The 22,161-nt window shown below is 42.1% G+C and overlaps 1 protein-coding gene across 2 annotated transcripts in view; it reads right to left on the reverse strand.

The window, feature by feature from the left end:
• Positions 1 to 15,791, reverse strand: part of CEP162 (centrosomal protein 162) — a 144,442-nt gene extending 128,651 nt beyond the window's left edge. For both annotated transcript variants that reach the window (XM_063443060.1, XM_063443059.1), the window contains exons 1-3: positions 15,746 to 15,791; positions 11,961 to 12,074; positions 6,179 to 6,314 (exon numbers count right to left, since the gene is read on the reverse strand). In XM_063443060.1, the coding sequence (XP_063299130.1) occupies positions 6,179 to 6,314; positions 11,961 to 12,020 (196 nt within the window). In that variant the 5' untranslated portion in view covers positions 12,021 to 12,074; positions 15,746 to 15,791. The remainder of the gene's footprint in view (positions 1 to 6,178; positions 6,315 to 11,960; positions 12,075 to 15,745) is intronic.
• Positions 15,792 to 22,161: the final 6,370 nt, after the last annotated feature.

Genomic DNA, 22,161 nt, shown 5'->3' on the forward strand with positions numbered 1-22,161 from the left:
TTTCAAATAAAAAAAAAAACCTCATGTTCTAAAAAGAGTGCCTTTTCCTTCTTACACGAGAAATGACTGAGGTTCTGATACTTTTAGTAATGTTTCCAAAGAGCCATTTACTTCAGATATGACAAGGCAATCATGGAATTATAAATAATTTTAAAGATGCCTTGGCATTTTGCAAGGAGAAAATGGTACATATGAGTGCAATCTGGTTATTATCCATGGTAACTAACATGACATACGTTGGAAAATGGTGGAAAAGTACAAACCACCAAGGGCTTTTGCTTTGTTACTTAAAGTGCAATGACAAGTATAAACAGAAGTTTATAGTGCCCACAAAGTGGTAAGCAAAACGTTATTAATACATAGCTACTAATGCAATAAAACAATAAGAATTACTATAACAATAAGCTATGACAAACTTTATTACAGAGAATAAGAGTAGAATTAGGTCACTAGAAGGTAAAACAAAATAAATAGTTCACTAGTCTCATGGCCTGTGACAAAACATTTATTTCACACGGTTTTATTGAATTTTTAACCCCTTAAGGAATGCAGATGTCCTATGCACTATGCAGTGGATGACTTTAATGCCCAGGGATGGCACAGACTGTAATCTCTTTGAATGTAAGCTTGTTTGATCAAGTTATCTAGTTCCTTAAAGGATTTTTTTTCATGGTTGTTTGATCAAGGCCCTGTGCACGTTTCAGTCTTTCAAGTTCAAATTGTCTTGTTGTAAATACTTGTCTGTTAGCCCACCTATTGTAAAAGGTAGCAGGTTTGTTGGCGCTTTATAAATAATAATAATAATAATATTGGCATTAAAATACCAGCAGGACTAGATCCCTGGCGGTACCAGACAATCTCAGGTATCATTCAATATCTGAGGCTTAAGTCTGACCGACTGACAGTAGAGCTTTGTGCAGTACTCAAAATGAGTCCTGCATATTGCCCTTTAACCCCTTAAGGACCAAACTTATGGAATAAAAGGGAATCATGACGTGTCACACACGTCATGTGTCCTTAAGGGGTTAAATTCTACCTGTTAAAGAATTGGGAAAACAAAATCCCTTTCAATCACCATGGTGAGTACCGTATATACTCGAGTATAAGCCGACCCGAATATAAGCCGAGGCCCCTAATTTTACCCCAAAAAACTGGGAAAACGTATTGACTCGAGTATAAGACTAGGGTGGGAAATGCAGCAGCTGCTGGTAAATTTCTAAATAAAATTAGATCCTAAAAAATTTATATTAACCCCTTAAGACTGGAGGGCGTACTATTACGTCCTTTTAAAAGCGGCTCTAAACGCCGCCGGACGTAATAGTACGCCCTCCGGTTTTTAGTAACTTACCCGGTCGCTGGCGGTCCCACGCCGGCGATCGCGGTTCGGGGGACTCCCAGGGAGCCCCCCGCGGCACGTCCGCCCTCCAGGAGCCCTCCCGGCCATGTGAGAGTGAGGTCCTTGCGAGGACCTCACAATCACATGGCCGGTATAGCTGCCTGCTGCATTGCCAGCAGGGGGACCAACTGTAATGACAGTTGGTCCCCCTGCTGGCTGAAAATAAAATAAAAATGTTTTAAAACAGTGTAAAAATAAATAAATTATATACTTAGATCATATATATATATTATATATATATATGATCTAAGTATATATACACACATACACATACACCGTCTAGGTGTATTTTAATATTAATATATATATAATTATATATATATATATTAATATCAAATTACACGTAGACTGATACTGATTAAATATATATATAATTATTGTTATATATATATATTTATAAATATAAAAAAAATTAATATGTAAATACGTAAAAAAATAAAATAAAAAAAATAATTAAAAATAAAATATTAAAAAATATATAGATGTGTTTTATTTCGTTCTAACTGTATTCTGATATTAATATATATATTTATATCAAAATACACTTATAACGAAATAATATATATATCTATATACATAAATATATACGTATATATCACTATATATATACCTATATATAAATAAAAATATTAAAAAAAAAATATATATATATATATACGTATATATACACATATGTATATATATACATATATTAATTCTACACATATATTTATGTAATAATTTTACATAATTAGGTATCCTAATTAATTACAATTAGCGGGACCTGCCTGACCACCCATGCCGAAAGTATAGGGAATTTAATTTGCTAGCACTATATTTAACCCTATAACTTTCCAAGACACCATAAAACCTGTACATGGGGGGTACTGTTTTACTCGGGAGACTTCGCTGAACACAAATATTAGTGTTTCAAAACAGTAAAATGTATTACAACCATGATATCGCCAGTAAAAGTGACGTTTTTTGCATTTTTCACGCACAAACAGCACTTACAGGGACGATATTATTGCTGCAATACTTTTTACTGTTTTGAAACACAAATATTTGTGTTCAGCGAAGTCTCCTGAGTACAACAGTACCCCTCATGTACAGGTTTTATGGTGTTTTCAAAAATTACAGCGTCAAATATAAGGCTTGTGTTTAATTTTTTTCACATTAAAATTCGCCAGATTGCTTACGTTGCCTTTATGACCCTATGGTAGCCCAAGAATGAAAATTACCCCTATGATGGCATACCATTTGCAATAGTAGACAACCAAAGGTATTGCAAATGGGGTATGTCCAGTCTTTTTTAGTAGCCACTTAGTCACAAACACTGGACAAAATTGGCGTTTTTTGCATTTTTCACACACAAACAAATACAAACGCTAACTTTGGCCAGTGTTTGTGACCAAATGGCTACTAAAAAAGACTGGACATCGCTTATTTGCAATACCTTGGGTCGTCTACTATTGCAAATGGTATGCCATTATGGGTGTAAATTTATTTCCTGGGCTACTATACAGTCTCAAAGGCAACGTAACCAATCTGGCGAATTTCAATTTCAAATGTAACACGCTATATTTGACCCTGTAACTTCCCAAAACACCATAAAACCTGTACATAGGGGGTACTGTTTTACACGTGAGACTTTGCTGAATACAAATATGTGTATTTTATTGCAGTAAAAGCAAACAGTATTATGACATTGACAGTTAAAATGTCATGTAGAACGAAAAAAATCAAAAAAAATCTTATTTTCTCCCATTTTTTTCATATTAAATTATGTTTCATAGCTAAATATTTGATATTAAATGAAAGCCCTGTTTCCCCTGAATAAAATGATATATAATAAGGGGGGGTGCATTTAATATGAAAGAGGTGAATTACGGTTGGACAGACATATAGCGCAAATGCCAGGTTTTGTTTACGTTTTGTTTCGTTCACAACTTGTACATTTGGCTGCGGTGTTAAGGGGTTAATTGAATATTTATTTACAGTGTGTGTATATAATGAATGCAGTGTGTGCGCGTATGAGTGCAGTGTGTGCGCGTATGAGTGCAGTGTGTGCGCGTATGAGTGCAGTGTGTGCGCGTATGAGTGCAGTGTGTGCGCGTATGAGTGCAGTGTGTGCGCGTATGAGTGCAGTGTGTGCGCGTATGAGTGCAGTGTGTGCGCGTATGAGTGCAGTGTGTGCGCGTATGAGTGCAGTGTGTGCGCGTATATATTAATTGAATATTTATTTCCAGTGGGTGTATATAATGAGTGCAGTGCGTGTATGTATGAGTGCAGTGCGTGTATGTATGAGTGCAGTGCGTGTATGTATGAGTGCAGTGCGTGTATGTATGAGTGCAGTGCGTGTATGTATGAGTGCAGTGCGTGTATGTATGAGTGCAGTGCGTGTATGTATGAGTGCAGTGCGTGTATGTATGAGTGCAGTGCGTGTATGTATGAGTGCAGTGCGTGTATGTATGAGTGCAGTGCGTGTATGTATGAGTGCAGTGCGTGTATGTATGAGTGGAGTGCGTGTGTATGAGTGCAGTGTGTGTGTGTATGAATGCAGTGTGTGTGTGTATGAATGCAGTGTGTGTGTATGAATGCAGTGTGTGTGTGTATGAATGCAGTGTGTGTGTATGAGTGCAGTGTGTGTGTGTATATGAATGAAGTGTGAGTGTGTGTGATGCAGTGTGTGTTTGTGTATGTGTTGGTGGGGGTGGGCGTTTTGATATATTATTCATTTTTTTTATTAATTATTATTTTATTTTTTATTTTGTAATATTATTATATTTGTTTATTATTATTATTTATTATTTAAACTGAATTATAAATTTATTTTTTTTTATTATATATTTTTTTGTCCCCCCTCCCTGCTTGATATATGGCAGGGAGGGGGGCTCCTTCCCTGGTGGTCCAGTGTCATTGGCAGTTCAGTGGGGGGGGAGTGGGGGGCTGGCAGAGCTGTACTTACCTTTCCTGCAGCTCCTGTCAGCTCTCTCCTCCTCCGCGCGGTCTGTGCAGCTCCCTCTGTCAGCTCCCACTGTAAGACACGCGAGAGCCGCGGCTCTCGCGAGACTTACACTGGGAGCTGACCGAGGTGCTGAACGGACGGCGCGGAGGAGGAGAGAGCTGACAGGAGCTGCAGGAAAGGTAAGTACAGCTCTGCCAGCCCCCCTCTCCCCCCAGTCTGTATTATGGCAATATAAATTGCCATAATACAGACTCTGACTCGAGTATAAGCCGAGTTGGGGTTTTTCAGCACAAAAAATGTGCTGAAAAACTCGGCTTATACTCGAGTCAGAGTCTGTATTATGGCAATTTATATGGGGTCTTTGGGTCCCCCACCCTCAGGATCCCAATCCCAATCCCGTCGGGCTGAAGGGGGAGGAAGGGGTTAAATTCTTACCTTTCTCTAGCGCCAGGCTTTATCAATGCTTTCCTATGGACGGCAGCGTCTTCTCACTGTGAAAATCACAGTGAGAAGCGCGGAAGCCTCTAGCGGCTGTCAGTCAGTTTCTCTGAAACTGCTATGTTTATAGCTGCAGGGTTAACACTCGAGGGACCTGGCACCCAGACCACTTCATTGAGCTGAAGTAGTCTGGGTGCCTACAGTGGTCCTTTAAACAAATATATTTCTAATTCACAAACCACAACGCATGCAGCACCAAAACACGTTAAAGATCTCAAACACGTCACATTTTTGTGAAATACTTATAGCCCAAAATAACTTTATTTTCATTTATTATTTTTATGTATTCATTGTTCAGAGATGTAGAGCCTTGTTTCCCAGTTTTATAAAATAGTTTCCTTACATGTCTTATTGAATTAAGACATGAAAAATTAAGAATCTATTTAGTAGGTCTGTTTAACATTTTACACACAAAGACACAAACACACATTCAGAAACACACACACACACACCATAATCCCCCTCCTGGTAACTTACCTTTTGTCTGCAAGAGGGTGACTTGCTTGGGTTGCTGATGATGATGTGTTTCAGGGTTTGCAGCAGCTCCAACGGCGCCTTTCTTACCTCCCGCGTGGCTCTCTCTATGTCTGAGAGGAATCTGTCCCTTTCTCCCATGTTGCCGATTATATAGTGGCCCATTTGTGTTCTTAAAGGGCCACAGCATGACCGAGACCCTTTTTCAGCAATACTCATCAGGTGGCCCTAACTGCATGGGCCAAATGATGGCCCCTTAAGCATGTCGTTCCTCTGCTGCTATTAGGCTCTGTCTAGCCCAAACACTGCAGTGCATGCCGATCTGTGTGGAATGCCTGCCCCTTCACTTTGCAGCTGTAGGCTATGTTGTGACAGTTGCCTTAATACGTTGACCGTACTACACAGACCGATTAAGAACAGAGCCAGGCATTTAATTAACAGGACCTGAAGAGGAATTCAGTTTGGATTTCAGGGACAGGCCCCCAAGAGCCTCGGGCCCTCGGTCAGTGACTAGTTTGCCCGAGTGCTCAGTATGTCCCGACCCTAAATAAAGATGTCTGTTTATAGGAACGCTCCAATCACCACAAAAGTAATTTTAAGTAATTTAACAAATGTTGAGGTTACATTATGTTATTAAAAACAGATGGGGGGGCGTGTAGCATTATTGTCACTATAGCCACTACAGCACGGTGCTTCTAGTGATCCTTTGTAAAACAAATAAATATAGAGAATTTAATAATATACAATAGTGCTACACTTACAACCAGGTCAAAGCTAATAATTAAAATATAGACTGTTAAACATTTAGCATGTTAAATATCAAATTTTATTGTCAAAGAAAAAAAAGGTTTACAGTTACTAACCCCCTTCATCTGAGTCATCTCCTGTTAACCACCAAGGTGAAGAGGTTTTTTTCTGAGGTTTCTGAGTTTTAGGTTTTCCAATACTTTCAAGAATAGTAGATTTTTTGGAACTGTCAAACGAATCATCTGAAAGAGACTAAAGAAAGAGAGCTTGTAACAAATCAAATAGGTTTAACGATCTGCAACTATTCCTTGGCATTATATGGACTAGCCTGAAATAATATTGTAGACTCTCTCTACACTAGGAGAAGTAGAGTTTGGTTCCTCCCCAGCCCATAAGTTTGCTTAACCCCTTAAGGACACATGACATGTGTGACATGTCATGATTCCCTTTTATTCCAGAAGTTTGGTCCTTAAGGGGTTAAAGGGATATGCATCACTTTGAGACAACTGTCTCATTCAAATACTTTTGCTTTCAATGAGACAGTTGCTCCCCCTGCAAACTGAAAAAACAGGTAAATAACTGCTTATTCTTTCTTATGAATTCCACACTCACTCCAGGGAGGGAACACTGATTTAACCAATCAGCATCCTATCACTAGAAATGCTGGAAAAGTGCATTGGACATGCTCAACAAATTTACACATGTGCAATTGGAAGATCTCTTCACTTTTCATCATCCTGATGGGAGAGAAAAGAGGGAATCTGATTAGTGTGATTCATGCAGGTTCCAGTTTCCCCTCTCCTCCTACTGCTCAATGATACTCTGTCATTAGTGGACTGTTTTGAAACGGAGATGGGTGGGTAAGAGGAAGGGGTTTGGTGCTAGGAATGCCGCTGTTGTGGTTATGGAGCTAGGAATGGCCACCATCTAATTACAAAAAAAGATTACTAATGGTATGACTTCTTACTTGAGGTCTGCTGAGCACCTGTTCATACCTCTCCTTTTCTCCTTCTCGGAGAGCTAAAAGTTCCAGCTAGGAGCTTCTGTTATCTCCTGATCTAGCCCCTACAGGTATTTAGGTTTATTGGTTCACCCTCACTATTTTTAATGTGAGGGGGGTAGGTAGGCTTTTATTTGAGGGGGTGACTAGGGACTTGGGGACCCCTAATAACCTTGGGGGGGTAATTTTTACATTTACCCCCAACCTGTCACCCATGAGTGGGGGGATAGTAGGTCCCCCCTCCATTGTCACTTGGCCCTCACCCGCAGCCCATAGCTAGAGGGAGTGGACAACAGGTTCCCCCCTATTGTCAAATAAGGATCCCCCCACCCGCCGCTCATGGGTGAGGGCCGGGGAGGAGGGACCTCCTATTGTAACTTATTGCCTCCACCCGCCGTGCATGGATGGGGGTTGGGGGGGCAGGATGGTAGGTCCTCCCCCCACTATTGTATTTTAGGGTCCCCACCAGCCGCGCATGGGTGGGGGCTGGGGGGGGGGGGGGGAGACACTGTCCCCCGATTTTTATTAGGTGCCCCACCAAGGGGCACATTATTAAAGTAGTGGTGGATCTTTTTTACAACAGTTAGCAGCCACTGGCTGCTCACTGTTCAGTAGACTTGCCCCTACTCAAAGTATAGCGAGTAGGGGCAGATCAATTACCAATACTAAGTAAGCTTTACTTAATAAATTTGGCTGAAAGACCACTTTAGGTCTTTCAGCCTTTTAGTAGATAGCTCCTTAAAATCGTGGGAATTAAGGGGGCGGGGCCGGCCGCCGAGCTGGACGGTCGCAAGACAGACGAGCTCCAGCAAAACCAAGCTATTTCACCCACAAAACTACGACTTTCTTACAGAAATACCGGCCAGCAGCGGCGGACCTCGACGGGCAGAACACACTGAACCCAGGGTGAGGCTTGCTCGATGAGTATTAGTCCCCTGGGGGAGAAATCTTCAACGCTGAAGCTGAGGCCTACTCCGGCGGTGAGTGGGGCGGACGGCCGCCGCCCCGCTATCCTGCTAAGCAGTGTACAACCTGGGGCTTACACCCTCGAGGAACCGGCTCCGTTCCCCCCCCCTCTGGACCGGCGGGGGTGATCCCGGTCCTCCCCCTGGGGCCCCGGCCGCTACGGCTGAGACCAAGGCCTAGCAGCACTGGCAGATGCAGGACCTAAGATGGCGGAGACCGCGCGCCTACACCAAGAGCTGCTTGAAAACTGCCCACCCCACTAACGCCGCAACCAAGTGGTTCAGCAGCACCAAAGAAGCGGACACCCACAAAGCCCAGCCGCACACACGCATCCTGGCACCCTAATGGGACACTTACCTCAGGTGACTCTCTGCAAAGGGGCACAGCACGCCAAGCCAGCACTTGCCTGAACAGCGGGGAACATCAGCTCCCACTCCACAACACGCCACCCTCTAGACACACCGGGGTCCAGGTACGGCGAGCCGGATGCCGCACATCACTCAGTGCACCATCGGTCAATCAGCCCCGCAACAGCCGCAACATAGGCAGACCACCGGGCAACAGTGTGAACAAGCAGAATCCATGAGACACAAGGGGACTTGCTAAAGAGATCATATCTAGTATTTACCTGCCTCAGTATAACTATGGCAATGTTGAAACCTTACCTGTCTCACTGTTCTAGTCTTACCAATTACATTCATGTGTGGCTGTGGGGGTCTCGGGGGGATGCTATATCTCTCATGTTTAAACGTATTCCTAGCTAAACTAATTATACCATCTGCGTGTAACCTTATCTTGTACCTAAATCACAAAAAATGTGCAACGTCTAGCAACTACCCTATTTGTTATACATGCCAAGCAGCTCAAGGATTGCCGTTGGGGTACCTGGAGCCAGTTTGTAATTTTTCTTAACTGCACAGCAAAAATAAAGATTTAAAAAAAAAAAAAAAAATCGTGGGAATAAGGGAGCCATTTACTAAGCGGCTGCAAGATGCAGCCGAGGCACGAATAGGATCGGTATTTCATTCTTTCGAATGAAATTCAGATCCGAACAAAAGTCACTATTGCATCCTAACACGAATGGATAAACTGTTCTCATTCTGTTAGGATGAAATGCGGTGGTTTAGCCGGCGTTCAAACGTTGAATAAAGCAGCAGGAGATAGGTGAGAATTGTGGGAAAATTGCTTTGACCACAGAAAAGTAAGCGGACTTTGCTCCTCCCCTGGGTCAAAGCTGGCGAAGTGCAGGAAAAATGCATAAGAAAAAGTCCCTACTTTTTTTTTTATTTATTTGAATTTCCACACTCAAAATACATCTGGTTCATAGTATAGGAAAAATGTAAGAGTATAACAGTATAACATCTGTAAGGCATTTGCGAGGCGGCATAAGTGACCAGTATTAGGTAACTATCGTTTACATAACATATATTGTATTACCAGGTATTCTAGATGGTAATACATGAAATCTCTATTAGTACTGGCTCATCTCAGCATGGTTAGGGCAGGGTTTATAGCGCCTGGACCCCTATTATTTTACTAATGTTTGGAAATCTGGTGTTTGATTCCGGCTCAGCAAGCACCCTGGCTCAGATTTGTGGGAGTGAGTGCAGTTCTACATATACTATTCCGTATATGGCTATGGCACAGCCTTCAAATTGGACACTTCTCAGTTCTCTGGATCTGGACATGATGGCAGACCGTACTGACACATCTTTGGACACTGCAATCACGTCTCTTGGTGCATCCGCCAGGCCGGCAACGACTTTGCGGACTCTTAATGCTGATATTATTAATCCTGGGTCTGTGCTGCCTCTGATGCCCATTAAGGCAAGGAGGCGCTGGAGAAAGGTAAGCATTGCTTCTTCTCCAATCCGCTCCGGAATGCCCCGGAGGTGGATGCTCCTCCTTCTCATCCAGCGCGGTCATCGATCGGCAAGATACTCTTTCCCCACTTTCCGCATATCTAGCAAGAGGTTCTTAATGTCCCTCTTTGTTGCCGGGGAGGAATCCTCGTCGGACTCTGGGTCATTTGAGGGGGTTCCCGCCAAAGGAGACGTAGTGGTCTTCTCCATCACGAGATTCCCCTGAGGCCTCTTCATCGCCAAGAGGTTCAGGCGTCATCTTAGGGGGACCCGTGGGTAAGCCTTTTGAATGATAGCTTAAAAGACCAGTCTAGGCACCCAGACCACTTCAGCTTAATGAAGTGGTCTGGGTGCCAGGTCCAGCTAGGGTTAACCCATTTTTTTTATAAACAGCAGTTTCAGAGAAACTGCTATGTTTATTAATGGGTTAAGCCTTCCCCCTAATCCTCTAGTGGCTGTCTCATTGACAGCCGTTAGAGGCGCTTGCGTGATTCTCACTGTGAAAATCACAGTGAGAGCACACAAGCGTTCATAGGAAAGCATTGTAAAGGCTTTCCTATGCGACCGGCTGAATGCGCGCGCAGCTCTTGCCGCGCGTGCGCATTCAGCCGACGGGGCGGAGAGGAGGCGGAGAGCTCCCCACCCAGCGCTGGAAAAAGGTAAGTTTTACCCCTTTTCCCCTTTCCAGAGCCGGGCGAGAGGGGGACCCTGAGGGTGGGGGCACCCTCAGGGCACTATAGTGCCAGGAAAACGAGTATGTTTTCCTGGCACTAGAGTGGTCCTTTAATATCTAGCATTTTAGTGCCCTCCTGGTAAGCTAGTTTTTTATTATTTTTTTTGCACCCCATAAGGTGAGAGGGCAGCGATTTGCAAGGTTTAGTGGAGTTTTGGAGTACTTTTATTTTATATATTTTGGTCTTTGGGTCAGAGCTCCTCATAAACCCGTCTTCTCTGTTTCTCAGTCAGCCACACCTCTCTGTCTTATGTTTTAAAAAAAAGAAAAACTAGAGCAGACAGGAAGAAATGAAGAACAGATCATGAGAGAGGGAGAGAAGAGGAAGTGATTGGGGAAAGGTAAGTTTGGCATGACAGTGCCGCTTTAAAGAATTTAACACTTAAAACAACTGATATTAGAGAAGGGGAGGATGAGTGGGGTGTCATAAATAGCAGAACATGTGCCTGAAAGTGAAAGGTGAAGACAAGTTGAGAATATCCAGAAAAAGTAAATAAACCGTGGAGAGTCAATAAGCTACTTAAAAAGTTTATATATATATATAAAAAAATCATGGGGATGTTTGAGTTAGGAGTTTGAGAATTTGAGTTGTGTTCACATATATTGCTAATATTTGGTCTTTGACCTATGGACAGGGCTTATTACACTGCAGGTTTTTGTAAAAAGCCAAAATTATGGTGTATGTAGTGCCCCTTTATCCTGTACTTAATGATGAAAAACAGGAATTACATAGAGAATGTGAGGCAATAAAATCCTTTACATATGGCCAATCTCACAATGATTTAACGACAGACACATCAGAAGGGCCAAACTGATTCCTCCCCTGCAACTGTCATCAAAAAATAAAAAAAAAAGGAAAAACACACCAAGTCTTTAGTGAATACTATTCTTTCTACCAATCTACTTCCCTAATACTACCCTTACCTTTTGTGTCACTTTACCCCACTCCCTCAACCCCTCTGTTCCTGTACGTTATACTTGTTTGGTTACAATTACATGTTTGTTAGTCCACCCCTTGTACTATGGAATTTGTTGGCGCTATATAAAAATCAATAATAATAATAATAATCGTGCTATATTCATTCAGCCATCAAATATGAGCTGGCAAAGTTTCGACAGATGAAGTGTCTTTATTAAGCCATCACTAAAAAGCACAATTTCACACTGCATACGCTGGATGGTTATTTTCTATACTAGGACCTTTAACCACCTGGTTTGTAAACGTTATTATCAATAGCAATAAGATGCACCAGCAGATTTATTCACTAAATATTACATTATCAGAAACTGAAAATAAAGCCAATATAATTTTCACATTTAGACCAAAATGGCATTACCTCTTTTAGAAACTGTTCAAATTGCTCATCTAGCTCCTCTTTGGACAGTCGATGAGCCATTTCTTTCTTGATCTTGTAACCTCGATATTTTCCACAATATTAAGTAGGTCTAGACTTGGGAAATAAATCCAGAAATTCAAATTACAAAAGCAGAATGAAAAACGTATTCAGGGTCTGAAAAAAGACATAAAAAAAAAGGAAAATCTTTTTGGACAAAGAAAAACTACATGAGGTGCAATACATATGCAGAAACAGACTCCAACCCCCCCACCCCCACCCCCACCCCCCACCCAAAAAAAAAAAGACAGCTCAAATAAGTTTGAATTGTACATGTTAGGTTGTGGATATTTTTTATATATTTTGTATTTACATATTTAAATTTTATTTTCTATAATAGGATTATGGAGTATTTAGATTATAGAGGAAAAAAGGGCTATAAATACATGCACGGTGTACGAGTTGTCACCAGGAACAACACCTACATTAAGTTATATTACACAAAAGACAATAAAATATCTGTAATACAGTACTACTTTTGTTCTAAATATATTTTGAGTGCCCTTTAATAGGAGGAGAGCATCTGTCACTGTACACACAACTTATGCTCAATGTAAAAGCATGTAAGAGAATGTTACGGAGCACCATAATAGAAATGCAAAAAAAATATGCTAAAATACCCTTGAACGAAACAGCAAATAATATAATACGCTAAAATACACTTTTAACCCTGAAACTATAACCACTACTGTGGGCTGCAGTGGTTATGCTAACTAGACTGATCCTCTAAGAATGCCATTTATGATGGGTATTGACTCAAATCTTAAAGGGACACTGTAGGCACCCAGACCACTTCAGCTCATTGAAGTGGTCTGGGTGCCAACTCCCATCACCCTTCAAGTTTTTTTTTTATAAACTGCAATAATTACCTTGCAGGGTTAAGTCCTCCTTTAGTGGTCGTCTAAACGATGCTGGACGTACTCACGCTATGCATGAGGACCTCCAGCATCTCCGGAATCCCCATAGGAAAGCAATGAATAATGCTTTCTATGGGGATGTCTAATGCGCGCAGCTATTGCCGCGCATGCGCATTAGGTCTCCCATGCCGGCGCACATCGGCGGGGGAGGAGGCTGACCCAGCGCCAAGTGACATCGACGCTGGATTCGGGGGGGGGGGGAGACAGGAGGAAGGGGGGCCAGTTCATGGTCCCTCAGACACTGTTGGGGGCCGGACTATAAAAAAATATTAACAAATTCCTATGCACACTGCACACACACGCATAAGGACATTAATACACACACACATACTGACATACATACATAAACAGAGACACAGACAGACACATACACACACATGGACATACATACATACATACACACACACACACAGACATACATAGCTAATTTTGCTTACCTTTTACCTTAGCCAGGTCGCGCTATTGCAGGGCCGCAGCACTGAACGAGCCCCCGAAGATCTGGTGGCCCTGAGTGCTGGGGCCGGGTTCCGGACCCTGGCGGACTGGACACGGCCCGTGGGCCGTAGTTTGAGGACCCCTGGTATAGCCCATTCAAAAGAAGTATTGTGTTATGCACAAAACTGAAAATTCTTTTGACTTAATCTGATTGAAAAATGCAATCTCAAATTTCAGGTTTTGGTGGGGGTTTTTTTAATGCTGGTTACATTAGTTTAACAGGGTTCTTCAATAAAGTGAGAATTCAAAGGGAATTTCAAATTTAAGTTCAAAGTAGCTGAACAGGAATCATTCACTAAGCTAGCCATGCTTACAGTTAAAGGACCACTATAGGCACCCAGACCACTTCAGCTTCATGAAGTGGTCTGGGTGCCGGGTCCATCTAGGATTAACCCTGCCTGCTGTAAACATAGCAGTTTCAGAGAAACTGCTATGTTTATATATGGGTTAATCCAGCCTCTAGTGGCTCGCTCATTGACAGCCGCTAGAGGCGCTTCCGCGCTTCTCACTGTGATTTTCACAGTGAGAAGACGCAAGCGTCCATAGGAAAGCATTGAGAATGCTTTCCTATGGACTGACTGAATGCACGCACGGCTCTTGCCGCGCCTGCGCATTCGGCCGAAGAAGGAGTAGAGTCGCCAGCGCCGAGGGAGCCCGGCGCTGAAGAAAGGTAAAGGATTATCCCCTTCCTCCCCCTAGAGCCCGGCGGGAGTGGGACCTAAAGACCATATAGTGCCAGGAAAACGAGTTTGTTTTCCTGGCACTATAGTGGTCCTGCCTTACATTTGCAAACCACTTTGAATTCACTCAAATATCACTTTTGTGAATAACCCAGCAAATGTTGCAATTTGTATGTTAGTTCACTGTTTAGTGAATCAACCCCTAATATATCAAACTGAAAGAGCACAAAAGTACACTAAACAAGTGAAGGATAACATCTGGCATTACAACTATTTAGGATTACATATCCCATTATGCTCAGCGTGCCAACAGCCTAAGTGGGTAGGTAGTCGGCACAGACATACTTTGCATTGTGCTCAATAATATTTCTGTTCCATCAGCATGTATGGTAGGGGTGGCTGGATGCTAGCTTGAAAGTTGTATTAAAGGAGTCACAGATAAAGCTCTCCACAGGATCTTCTCAGGTACTAAAATGACAGTAATAATAATAATAATAATAATAATAATACTACACCATGTTCACATCTGCCATGGTGCCATCCCCACTGCACAACTACACACTGAGCTCACTGCACAGCAACTACACACTGAGCTCACTGCACAGCAACTACACACTGAGCTCACTGCACAGCAACTGCACAGCAACTACACACTGAGCGCACTGCACAGCAACTGCACAGCAACTACACACTGAGCGCACTGCACATCAACTACACACTGAGCTCACTGCACAGCAACTACACACTGAGCTCACTGCACAGCAACTGCACAACAACTACACACTGAGCGCACTGCACATCAACTACACACTGAGCTCACTGCACAGCAACTGCACAACTACACACTGAGCTCACTGCACAGCAACTGCACAACTACACACTGAGCGCACTGCACAGCAACTGCACAACTACACACTGAGCGCACTGCACAGCAACTACACACTGAGCTCACTGCACAGCAACTGCACAACTACACACTGAGCGCACTGCACAACTACACACTGAGCGCACTGCACAGCAACTACACACTGAGCGCACTGCACAGCAACTACACAACTACACACTGAGCTCACTGCACAGCAACTGCACAACAACTACACACTGAGCGCACTGCACAGCAACTGCACAACAACTACACGCTGAGCGCACTGCACAGCAACTGCACAACTACACACTGAGCGCACTGCACAGCAACTACACACTGAGCTCACTGCACAGCAACTGCACAACTACACACTGAGCGCACTGCACAGCAACTACACACTGAGCTCACTGCACAGCAACTGCACAACTACACACTGAGCGCACTGCACAGCAACTACACACTGAGCTCACTGCACAGCAACTGCACAACTACACACTGAGCGCACTGCACAGCAACTACACACTGAGCTCACTGCACAGCAACTGCACAACTACACACTGAGCGCACTGCACAGCAACTACACACTGAGCGCACTGCACAGCAACTGCACAACTACACACTGAGCGCACTGCACAGCAACTGCACAGCAACTACAATACATATAGCGTACTGCACATAAAGTTCTGGCACAAGTTTATGGAATTGCTATAACTTGCCCATTGGTGTATGTTAGAAGCCCAGTACATGCCCAGCCTCCCCAACTCCGCTCACCTGTTTGCACGCACTGCCAGGAGGTGATGGATTCAGGACTCCCCCCCTTCTCCACCGGTCGCTTGTTATTACTATGGGATACCGGTGGAAAGGGCATGTCGCATGCGCCTTGAGAGGCGTGGTGACGTCACGCGCAAACCTGGCGCCTGTGTCCTGGGCTGTGAGATTGAACGGCGTGCGCGTGGTGTACCCAGTGGCGGGGGAACTGCGCGCGAGCCCGGGAATGGGGAGATGCTGGGGATTACCTGTGGGATGTGGAATGTCGCATCGCACGGACTGAATGGGTGTCATGGAGGCCCCGTGTGTGAGCTGTATGAGGAGAGCGCATAATGGCGTTTTATATTACAGTTATTTACTAAAGATTATAGTGCCAGGAACAACTAAGTGATTTTGACATTTAGACAGGTGTGAAGCTGTTCATACTGCTTAGCTAGCTCCTCTCTGGGCAGGCAGTGAGACATGTCTTTCTTCATCTTGTAACCTCGATTTTTCCTCCACAGTATTAATCTCATAAGGACACAGCTTCATAAACTGGATATACAGATTGGAATGCCCATAGACAATAATGGAAGTAAATGGAATGCCCATAGACAATAATGGAAACAAAATATTTCAATTAGAGACAAACTATTAGACATGTGAAATAATGTTTTTGCTGACATACTCTCCAGATTCAGTGTCAAATTTTAAGATTAAGTGGGATTATCAATTTTTTCTTTTGAATGACTAAAGAGAATGCCCATAGCCTATAACGGGAGGCAAAACATAAACTCATTCGCAGGCAAATCTGTATTATAGCTCTTTTCTATGGCATGGCAGGTAAATGATACAGTGGAATGCCTATAGAGTATAATGGGAAGCAATATGTGACTTGGAATCTGAACCGTGAACCATATCAAGTAAATCTTTTGCAGGCATACTCTTAGAGTTCAGTGGCAATTTTTGAAATTGAGATTAAGTGGGATTATCATTGTTTTCTATGGAATGATGAGGGTAATTTACAGAAGGTACCGCCAATAGAGTATAATGGGAAGTAAAATGTAACCTTATTAGCAGGCAAACACACTAAAGTTGTATACAAACTCCTCTGCTCGATCTTGAAATTGGAATTGAAAGCCATGTATCGTGTCTCTAGATTGTAAGCTTGTCTGAGAAGGATCCTCATCAACCTATTGTTCATGTAAGACTTTATAATTGTCTCATGTTATCCTGTGCTCAGCTAGTTCAAGCACATCCGCTCACTCTATTGCCTAAAGCACAGTCACAAACTATTTACATTGTAACAAACTTTTTTAAATCTATATTTTATTTATACATTGTAATAAACATAGCATTTCATAAGAGCTGTCTAACACACCAGATTGATCAGCAGTTGCCAACTGAAGCGAAAAGCACTTCTCTGAAAAGAAATTGGTGCTGCATAGATGTGTGGCCGTAATGAAGACTTATCATTAGAAGAAGTCTACAAAATCCTTTCTAAAATAGAATTTTATGAACGCAAACTAATATAAATGCCACCTTTACTACCAAGAGGAGGTGAGGTGTTTCTCTATTGCCCCTCAGATACAATTGCTGGTCATGAGCATGACTTCTGATATGATCAGTACAGATGAATATCCAAAGGATCAAACTTTCATGGTAAGCGCAAGTATCTTCCGAAAGTGCTTAAAAGATACTATTACTTAAAGGATCCAAATGGGAAAAAGAGAGATTCCTTGCATGCTTTTCGCAAACGTGTATACTGCTTACGAGAATGTAAAAATTCAAGAAAACTTTATCTACTACATTACCTGGGTGATGAAAGTTTACATCGTGAAGTATGCCATGGGAACAGTAAACTATCCAACAAACCTTTTGATTCCACAATGAAAAGTGCCATCACAGAAATAAAGGAGTCTGTGATACAGAGAGAGCCATTGAGCACTTACAAACATTTACTAAGCCAATATTCGTACCGTGGATCTAACAAGCACATGAGTGTTGACTGTCCCAGAAACTTAAAACAGGTGCAAAATTTCTCCTGTCTGGAAAAGAAGAAGAAAAGAGTCTGCAGTGATGAAATATTTAGTCTCCTTGAACTGGCAGTTCACCTTGATGATTAAATAAAAAAGGTAACGCTTTTTCCAAATCTTGCAGTTTCATTTGGGCACCCAGACATGTTAAGTAAAGCTTGGAAACTTATTTCTATATTTTATCAAGATGCTTCATTGCCACAACTGTTATCCTATGATACCACATTTAACGTTGGTGACTTTTATCTCTCAACATTTGGGATGAGAAATATTACTTTAATTGGTAACCCCATTTTTCCTGTTGCTTTTCTTCTACATGAGAGAAAATTCAAAGCTTGCCATAGAGAATTTTTATGTGACATTCTAAACCGTTTGGATGGGTGCAAGATTACATGCATTCCCTTTGTTACTGTCAGAGAAAGGGGTATTGCAGAACCTCTCCAGACATATTTTCCAAACATACCTCACTTATACTGCACAAACCATATCTGGATAAGAAAGCATGGGGAAAAAAAGATGATTTAAAAGTGTTAAAGGACAACATAACACAGATGATTGATGCAGAATCCCTTTCAATGTTTGACAGTCTTTACAATTTGTTTAGACTAAAATGGAGCAAAGAATTTATAGATTATTTTGAAAGAGAACTAAAGGATTGCATCTCAAAAGATTCTGCTAAGTTCCTAACATCCAAATCTGCTGCTTTTGTGAAGGATAAGAATGCAACGAACAATATCAGTGAAAGTTTCAACAAAGTTATAAAGAACCAAAATGAATGGAAAGAACTGCCTGTTGATACGCTTGTTCTTGCAATGTTTTATATGCAGTGTTATTACCTGAATGAATTTGAACGAACGCTCTGTGGACTTGGAAACTATGAAGTAAAAAAAAGTTTTCACATCTGAGAAGAAGAGTGACAGATGTAGTATTCCCTGCTTTTTATCCACTTGAAACCATAAATGAGAACATCAAAAGTTCAGGTCGTGAGCCAGTGAAAGCAATTGAAAAATACTGCATAGAATCTGGTGGTATTACCCTCTGTCCACAGTCTTCAACATTTGTTGTACGTGGCATTTATGGTAAAGTACATGCAGTGAAACTTCTTCCCAAACATGCTGTTTGTTCTTGTCCCAGCACAGGGCTGTGCTAGCATATTATAGCAGCTCAAATGTCGGTTGGATGGAAGAGGGCAATGGACAAGCAAACCTACTCATTGTCTATGCTTTGCAAAAAAAAAAAAAACAGGTCGATCAATAAGATCAGAAAGGAAGAAACCAAGGAAAGGGGATTTTGATTATGATGTTGAGCTAGCACCTGATTCAGTTCTTTACTGTATACATGAGAGAGGACATTTACAACAGAGAAGTTGTGGAGATCAGCTATCTCAATCCAAATTAAAGCCAAAGTTTGAGATCTCTGACTTCACCATTGAAAACCAACCAAAAGACTCTACACCAATAAAATAAATGGCTCAAGGAAACAAAACGCATGTAGATAACAAATTGTCTCCATGGGATGTTCCAGCAGTAGATCTGGATTAAAAACTGTTAGATACAGTGGAAAAATAAATTCTGAAAACATTGGATCCTGAAGAATGGCTTTGTGATGAAGTTATAGAAGAAGCCATAAGCAATTGTATCTGTCAGAGAAATCTCACAGAAAAGGTTTTCCTGTGTCCCACCTTCATTTACCAAAGTATAAGAGGCGCAAAAGACATATTTTACAGCTTTCTGGGGAAACATGTTGCCTTAAATAAAGACATTCTCTTGCTTCCTCTCAGATGCCTGGGGGCCTGGACAACACTGGTGCCTTTCTGTCATAATTTTTAACACCAAAGAAGTAATTTTTTTTTAGATTCCATGGAAGAACAAAAGAACATGCTGATATTGTTTTATCAATTGCTGCTACATGTTATCAGTTAGCAAACATATCTTTTGCCAAAGAGGAATGGATAGTATACCTTTGTGAAGATGCAGTGCAACAAGACAATAGTTTTGACTGTGGTGTCTACACTGTATTAAATGCTTATTCTATAATCTCTGTAGATCAATATCATATTGTTAGTCAACTTGTTCATAAATGAATTGCATTTATTGTAGCAAAACACAAACCGTGTAACTGCAAAAGACAGAACAGAAAAAAAAGTGATCTCCTAACATATTGCATTGTTGTAAGTTGGCAAAGTTTCCAAAACAGTTTGGCTAAGTTTCCTAAACAGTTGCCAAGCTATTACCATCCAATCTGTAGAGATTTTACTTCTTTGTATTTCAGGTTATACTTTTGTATGTATTGTAAATATTTACCATTACTGTTATGTTCTCCATCATTTTTGTTAAGTTAAATCCATTGTGGAATAGCTCAAGTTTCAAAGTCTATGCCAATAGTGATCAATTAAAGTAATTCCATCTCTGACTGGATGTCCTCCCGCTTTCTGAAACTCAATCTCTCTGAGCTCCTTGTCTTTCCTCCTCCTAATACTGATTCTCCTCTTTCACTCTCCCTTCAAGTTAGTGGTATCCACATAAGTCCATCCTTGCAAGCGCGCTGTCTTGGTGTCATACTTGATTCTGGCTTCACCTTTGAGCCTCACATGCAGTATGTTGCCAAATCATGTAGATTCCATCTTAAAAACATAGTCCCCATCTACCCCTTTCTTATGCAAGATGCTACCAAGGAGCATGTCCATGCTCTAGTAATTTCCCGCATGGATTATTGTAATCCATGCGGGAAATTACTAGAGCATGCCACCCAGGGGTGGGGGCCGGGGGGAGGACAGTAGTTCCCCCTATCCACATTCTTATTTAGGCTGCTCACTGCTTAGTAGACATGCCCCTACTTGCGGTATAGCAAGTAGGGGCCGAATTTACTAATACTAAGTAATCTTTACTTAGTATTAGCAAATGTGGCGGAAAGACCTATTTAGGTCTTTCAGCCTTTTGGTAGATGGCTCCCTAATACCGTGGGAATTAGGGAGTTATCTACTAAGCGGTTGCAAGATGCAGCCGCAACATGAATAGGATCGGAGTTTCATTAAATCAAATTAAATTGCGATCCGAACAAACTCCCGAATTGCGTCCTATCACGAATCAACAAACTGTTCGTATTGTGTTAGGATGCAATTCGGCAGTTTTGCCGGCGTTCTGTCTAAGTGACAGGACGTTCGGCAATACTGACGGGTAGCATCGCGGGGACAGGGAGGAAAGCTAAGGATTATGGGAAAATTGCTGTGACCACCGGAAACTAAGCACACTTTGCTCCACCGCTGGTCATGGCAATGGAAGCCTCCATAAGAGAAATAGGCCATACTTCGACTTAATTTGTAAAGAAAACTAGAGCAGACAGGAAGAAATGAATAACAGATCCTGAGAGAGGGAGAGAAGAGGAATCGATTGGGGAAAGGTAAGTTCGGCATGACAGTGCTGCTTTAACCCCTTAAGGACCAAACATGTGGAATAAAAGGGAATCATGACATGTCACACATGTCATGTGTCCTTAAGGGGTTAAAGGACCACTATAGGCACCCAGACCACTTCAGCTCAACGAAGTGGTCTGGGTGCCAGGTCCATCTAGGATTAACCCTGCAGCTGTAAACGTAGCATTGAGAAATGCTTTCCTATGGACTGATTGAATGCGCGCACAGCTCTTGCAGCGCATGCGCATTCGGCGGATGACATCGGAAGAGGGAGGAGAGTCCCCAGCACAGAGGGAGCCCGGCACTGGAGAAAGGCAAGCGTTTAACCCCTTCTTCACCCCCTCAGCCCAGCGGGAGTGGGACCCTGAGGGTGGGGGGGACCCAAAGACCCGGCTGGCACAATAGTGGTCCTTTAACCCCTTAAGGACGGAGGACGGTTCAGGACCGTCATCGACATTTTTGCATTGCCGACCGATGACGGTCCTGAACCGTCCTAACTTTAAGATGTACTTACCCGATCGCCGTCGTTCCCCCGGCGGCGATCGGCGGTGCTCCCGTTGTGGGGAGACTGCCTTCATCCCAGAAAGTCTCCCCATGGCGGATTAGGACCCTGGGGCCATGTGATCGCTCAATAGGGCGACCACATGGTCATAATAGGTGTCCATGTGTCTGCCTGCAGGGGGACTGTCTGTGCTGACAGGCAGTCTCCCTGTAACTGTAAAATCATAAAAAAAATTAAGTTAATGTTAATCAAAAAAATAATAATTATATATGTATATATATGATATATAGACATATTATATCTATATAATATATGTCTATATATCATATATATAATGTCATGCTAAGTGTATTTTATATTAATATGTACATAGATTAATATAAGAATACACTTATAATTAAATTACACACGTTTATATATATATAATATATATAATAACTACCGTATATACTCGAGTATAAGCCGACCCGAATATAAATAAATTTCTAAA

This window comes from Pelobates fuscus, chromosome 2, assembly GCF_036172605.1.
Source record: "Pelobates fuscus isolate aPelFus1 chromosome 2, aPelFus1.pri, whole genome shotgun sequence".
Classification (NCBI taxonomy): domain Eukaryota; kingdom Metazoa; phylum Chordata; class Amphibia; order Anura; family Pelobatidae; genus Pelobates; species Pelobates fuscus.